Source organism: Teleopsis dalmanni, chromosome 2 (assembly GCF_002237135.1).
Source record: "Teleopsis dalmanni isolate 2A chromosome 2, ASM223713v2, whole genome shotgun sequence".
Taxonomy (NCBI): Eukaryota; Metazoa; Arthropoda; class Insecta; order Diptera; family Diopsidae; genus Teleopsis; species Teleopsis dalmanni.
Window position 1 is genome coordinate 131017495 of NC_051847.1, and position 6303 is coordinate 131023797.

Genomic DNA, 6303 nt, shown 5'->3' on the forward strand with positions numbered 1-6303 from the left:
ACAAATTGAACCATTGAAATTCGATTTCGCACGCATCTATAAAAACAACTGACTTCATGGTTAGGAGCAACAGTTGCATAAGTTGCATTCATTAGTGGATATGACGTTCTTAGTTTTATGGCTTTGGAAATTTTTTGCATTTTGGAGTATTTCCATAAATTTTGTCAACTGTGGAATTGTTTTAAATACTTCGGCAAAATTAGATTTGATTGAATATACTAGTGACATGTTTTGCAGTTTTCAACCAAAAACAGTGAACGTATATTTCGAGAATAAAACGTCACTCAGTTATCCTGGACAAATTGTACAAGAATTAACAAGATGTGGCATATCCTATATAACGATGCGGTAAGTTATGTTGATTTTTAAATATACATATATTAAAATAAAATACATATCAAACAATTTTATTGTGGAAATATAGCGTAACACAATCTGTGTTAGATTATTCTTCACGTGGAGCAGAGAATTCAATCGTGCTTTTGTATCAAACTTTCGAGAAATGTCACTTCAGGAACAATTTACTTTCTACAATTTTTCTTCGATCACTTTTCTCCTAGAATACAATAGTTCGCAACCAATTAGAAAAATAGCACATATGTATTCCACGATATTGTAGATCTTCTCCACACTTATACACTAACAATATTTATACATACGTATAACTAAATCTGAATCTATAAAGATATAGAATCTTGCTAAAGTCTATTAAAAATACTTTTACAACAAAAAGTTAGAAAATATAATTAACCAATCAATCTTCATGTATATAGTACCTATAAGGATGTCCCCAACTTAGGATAGTCTTAAAAAAGACTATGCAATAATCAAAAAAAAAAAATAACATCAATTCAATCGATTACCACTATTTGAAGTTTCTCGTAGTTAGTGGCTCAGCAATGAATCAAGATTTATGATTTTCTCTAAACAAAATGGGCAATTTTATTTGGACATGTAAAAACAGCATAAAACAGCTTCAAACTGAGTTGGAGAGTTCACGGGCAAAGAGAATCAAACAAAATTCTCAAGAAATAGAAAATTAACCCAGCTACGACAACTCCTATTTTTGTTTATCTAAACTATATAATTCATTTTAAAAGTATATTGCACTAAATCTAATACAAGTTCAATCTACAAAAATTATAAGTTGACCAGATTGGATTACGTTATTTTAGCCGCAAATGCATTAATTACAAAGCTTAAAACCTTTTATTATCTACCTTTATTATCCACATTTCATAATAAGATTATAAGAAATGATGACGGCAGTAGTACAGATAGTGGGAGAGTAACTGGATGATAGAGTTTTCCTCTTTTTCCTTATGGCAACAATGACCAAAGGAAATCACAGTATTTACAATAAGAATTAGACTATAATATACTTCTACATACAGTTTATTAACACAATTATTAGAACGATGGGATTCGAAACTGGAGATTCAATTGTTAATTCTAAGCCTTTAACTGACTCTGCCATTGTGTTCCTTTAAACATTATTGTAATTTTATGTCGAAGTGAAGAAACTTAATATAAGGAGTAATTTTTTAAATTATACTATATTGAAAGAGTACGCCTAACTTTTAATAAGGACATGTTTATTGACAATTTTTCTTTAATATTTCTTTATTTTAAATTAGTCTTTTCGTGATGTCGACCTGTCTCTACGCATCTGACCAAATTTTTATGTAATTTATGTTTAAAGATTTTTTTCTAATTTTTAATCAATCAAAATTCTATGTAATTTTAATTATTAGATTTATCTATAATAATTATATAATAATTTCATTTATTTATTTATTTTCTTTATGTTTCAGAAATAAATACAGAACAGCACCATTGGAAGTTATTAATGATGATGGCACCCTTATGTATCTTATCATGATACAACATGACGCTACACAACCTATAGAACTATCGTTAATTAAGAAGAAATCGGGGGCAAAACATCTCACACATGTTATAATACTTATACAGGACTCGAAGGCCATAACAAATAAATGGCTTCGTAATGCATTTATAAAATTTTGGAAAAAATGGGTTTTAAATGTAGCCATTATGTTCTGGCGAAATTATAGTCTACGTGTATATCGTTACAACCCTTTCATGGACAATTATTTAATACCAGTTAAATATATCGGCCGCATACCACAAATTACCGATTTATTTCCTAAAAAACTGCCTGATATGCAAGGCAAACCCTTACGCATGTGCCTATACCATGATGAAATACGTGCTATATTTTTGAGTAATAACCGAATAATCGGTTCAGATGGACTTATGTCTGAGTATATAGCAGAACGTTTAAATGCCACACGTATTATAGACCGTATAAGCTCACAAGCGGACCTTAAAGAAAATAGAAGTGCCGATATATGTTTTAAGGAAGTAGAAGATGAAATTGATGACATAGCAATGAATATACGTTTCTTGGCACCAGAAACTTTTGAGAACTATGTGGAATACACAACAGTACAAATACGCGATGATTTATGTGTTATAGTGCCAAAAGCAAAAGTAGCTTCAATTTTTTGGAATCTATTTCGCTCGTTTAAGCTGAAGGTATGGATTTCTATATTATTATCTATACTTATAGCGTATTTGTTTTGCATAATATTTTATGGACGTTTGTGTTGGAAGGAACACATACTTTTACAACTTTTGGCCAGTACATTATCCATGCCAATGACTCGAGTACCAGCAAAAATATCACTACGTTTTATACTCTTTTTATGGCTTTTTTATGGACTACTTATAACGGGAGCCTTCAAAGGCAATTTAACCAGTAATTTAGTCTTTCGTACATATCTACCAGATGTAAATACTATTAAAGATTTGGCACTATCGCAATATGATTTAATATTGTACAGGCGACATCACAAGCATATACATATATTTTTAAATGAAAGTAATCCTTACGAAGCAATGATCAAACGAAAATTAAGAGTTCAAACGGATTATGAGATTACTACACTTCTTGAGTCCAATAATCGTTCATATGCCTACTTGCAAAAGTACCATGTGGCACTATTTCAAATAGTTGCACGCAAGCACACAAGCAAGGGACGACCACTTTTCCACTTGATGAATACCTGCTTGGTACCCTTTCATGCAGTCTACATACTACCATATGGTTCCCCATACATAGGTTTCGTCAACCACTTAGTGCGCGGTGCACATGAATTTGGTTTCGTGGTACGTTGGGAAAATTTAATGAATTCAGCTTTCCTCAAATCTGGTAGGAGTGTATTTCGTAGAAAACAAAGCGATGATGATCTTGTAGTGCTTAAAGTGGCACATTTCCAAGCTGCTTTTTGTTTGTTATCTATTGGACTTATTTTGGCATTTTTTGTATTCATAGGAGAGCTTTTATGGAGATGACGCTTACGGGCTATAAAACGGAAAATTATTAGTAGGTTTAAAGCACTTTAATTTATTTAACTACAACGCTATTTTATGCAAGTAAAATCCGTTAAATGCCATGCAAATATATAATATCAGCACTTACCAATTTCTTTTCTTCTAAAGATTTATTTGCTTCCTTAAGTGTTATAATCTCATTTGTCAGTCTCTGTACTTCATAATTGGCCAAGCTTCCTGTTGCTGAGCCTAGTAAATTTTCTGCATTCGCTGCATCTATATTCTTTTTAATATTAATTGGTGCCAGTGTTGTAGACTTTTTAGAAACGTCTAAGGCATTCTGTAATTTTTTCACTTCATTTTTCCACTTGCGAGTTTCTGATTCGTTTTGGGCTCTGCAGAAAGAATAGTATTAGTTTCAATAGTAAAATCTTATATGTTAAAAATATTTAACTGGGATAGTGCTCACTTTTATGTTGAAAACAGGCTTTGAAACTTTTTTGAAAACTAAATCATAGAACTTACCTCAATACCCGTACCGCTCCACGTTCTGTAGTCAAACTGGACTTTAATTCATTGATTTCCAAACGTAACTGTTCGGTAAGTGCATTCAACTTCTGTATAGTTTGTACATTTTCCTGTAATTTTCTTTTAAGTCGCGGTGGTGGTGTTGTAACGGTTGTACCTCCTGCATTAACATTCTGTGTAGTTTTGGTTACATTTAATGTTGGAGGCAGTGGTGGTTTAGTTGTAAGTTTCTCAGTACTTTTTGGCATTGCGCCAATGCAATTATGTGTAGGCGTTTCAGGCGCAGAAAGGACCTGATTTATCTGTAGTTTACCACGACAATTAAGTTGTATTCCTTCAATACGTGTGCGTTTCTCTTGATTAACTGTATCTGTCACAGATGTAAGTGAAGCAGATAGTTTCTTTTTACGTTTCAGTTTGTTTTTTGATGAACAAACTTCTTGCCATTCGCCTTGATTGTCATTTTTAAGTTTTGAAGTGTCTAACATAGTTTCATTGTTTCTGGCACTTAATTCATTATATTTTTTTTGTCTTTGCTTGACAAGTTGATAACTTTCGCTAAGCGTTGCTACTCCAAGCCTAGTCAATACTGGTGCAGGCGCACTATTGGGCTCTAGTGTCGCTGCTAATGTGTCGTTATGGTTTTCCACTAACGTTTTGCTAGAGGTCGTTTGAATTTGCATATCTGCCATTTTTCTATATCAAATAATTCATAAAAATAATATGAATTTCGTTTTTAAATTTCTAATTGCTCTATTTAAGAGCAAAAAGGATGTATTTTTGGTAGATCCGACCAGGTACAAGTTTTTTACTTCAAGATCTCTCCTTTAGGACGTTTTATTTGAATTGGTTTGCTTTATGCTTAAAGTGCAGTGCGTATATTTATATAAAAATATATTTATTAATGTATATAAAATTTTTTAATAAATTGATTTTGTATTTTCATTTCACGAATTTGTTTTTATGAATTCTTTTTTAATGTAAAAAAGAATTTTTATTATAATAAAAAATATCAATTAAAATTATATGATTTTTCCTTTATCTTGATTAATTATATATTGATTATCCTTCAGTTTTCCTAATGGCAATTCTCTAGATTTTCTTATAGCGTTTTTCTGCAAAAAAATTAAAATTATATGATTAACTATAATATATTGATAAGATATCTCAATAATAAGTTTTATAAATATTATGAAAAATATAATAAATATATTAATTTTGAAAACTTAACAGATGTAATGCTTAATGTACAGAGAGTATAAATGTTAAGGTAATTTGTAAATTGTATTGGATATAGTTTGGCCATTTCTGCAGAGAAAAATATACTACCAAATAAAGAGTATTGCATAAGCCGTTTTAAAAATTGTGAATTTTATTTTATTAAATATTTCTGCTCTGTGCTTACTCAATTTCAGTAAAAATAATAAATATAAATAAAATAAATATATTTATTATTTTTGGTCTTTGAAGTACTATAAAAAATCATAGAATCGAAATATAATATACTTAAACAAATCCTAAAAGTATGCTATCAGTTTTTTTTATCCGTAGGAAAACTTTTTGAGTGAATTTCATAGTAACTGGATAATTTTATAATGATCAGTTTAAATAAAATCAGCTATTTTATATAATTTTGTAAATGTGAAGAAAATAAGTTACTGCGAAGAAATAATCTATCGTGCTACAATCTACTAGTACTAGTCACTCTTTACAATGTTATCCGTTGTTATTATCCTCAACATCTCAACAATGACGACTGTATTTAGCGTTGTTATTTGTCTGGGATTAAATATTGGGATTAAGTTTTGTTAGCACAATATCTGGATATGGAATTTGCCCAGCTTGACTTTGACAACTTTTTAATGTGTTCATCGATACACGAATTTACATCACCTGCTAGTTTAGTTACTGAAAAAGAATGTAGATATTCTTAAACTTAAAAGAATTCTTATGATTCTTCTTATAAGAATTACTTATAAGAATAAGTGCTTTATTCCATAGTATCCAACATAATTAGCTTTATTCCATAATTATTATGTTCGAAGTTCCTTTTCTGTCGAGGTGCTTACTTATCTGAACCCGAGAGTAGTTGACTTTGTTGTCCTACTTAATAAATTAACTTAAACAGATAATTCCACTTCATTTGAAATTAATGGTTTAATCGCAATTTGATATAGTATGACTATGTTTTGTCCTTTGTATTCACTGTATAGATTAAATTGAACACCTCTTTTAAAGCATATATCTCAGTTCAAATATTTTTTCATAGATTTTACATATTTGGTTCTTAGCTTAAACACTCCTACCCAAGTACCACTTATTTGCTAGTCCCAGAAACACCAATATACTCGATGATTGTATTTTCCTTTAGAGAATAAGCATTATAATAACCACCAATTATTCAACTATAAAGGAAAC

The 6303-nt window shown here is 30.3% G+C and overlaps 2 protein-coding genes across 4 annotated transcripts in view; one reads left to right on the top strand and one right to left on the bottom strand.

The window, feature by feature from the left end:
* LOC119678331 (nucleoporin nup211-like) overlaps positions 1 to 4829 on the bottom strand; it is a 41791-nt gene extending 36962 nt beyond the window's left edge. For all 3 annotated transcript variants that reach the window (XM_038090100.1, XM_038090099.1, XM_038090101.1), the window contains exons 1-2: positions 3883 to 4829; positions 3506 to 3752 (exon numbers count right to left, since the gene is read on the bottom strand). In XM_038090100.1, coding sequence (XP_037946028.1) covers positions 3506 to 3752; positions 3883 to 4577 — 942 coding nt within the window. In that variant the 5' untranslated portion in view covers positions 4578 to 4829. The remainder of the gene's footprint in view (positions 1 to 3505; positions 3753 to 3882) is intronic.
* Positions 205 to 3378, top strand: LOC119681998. Its single transcript, XM_038095322.1, has 2 exons — positions 205 to 337; positions 1825 to 3378. The coding sequence occupies exons 1-2, from the start codon at positions 227 to 229 to the stop codon at positions 3376 to 3378; spliced, it is 1665 nt and encodes a 554-aa protein (XP_037951250.1). The 5' UTR covers positions 205 to 226.
* Positions 4830 to 6303: the final 1474 nt, after the last annotated feature.

Bases quoted from the DNA above. Each gene is read 5' to 3' on its own strand.
- LOC119681998 (XM_038095322.1), top strand. From the start codon at position 227: ATGTTTTGCAGTTTTCAACCAAAAACAGTGAACGTATATTTCGAGAAT. The intron at 338-1,824 runs ATAACGATGCGG...AGAAATAAATAC, and splicing joins CAAGATGTGGCATATCCTAT to AGAACAGCACCATTGGAAGT.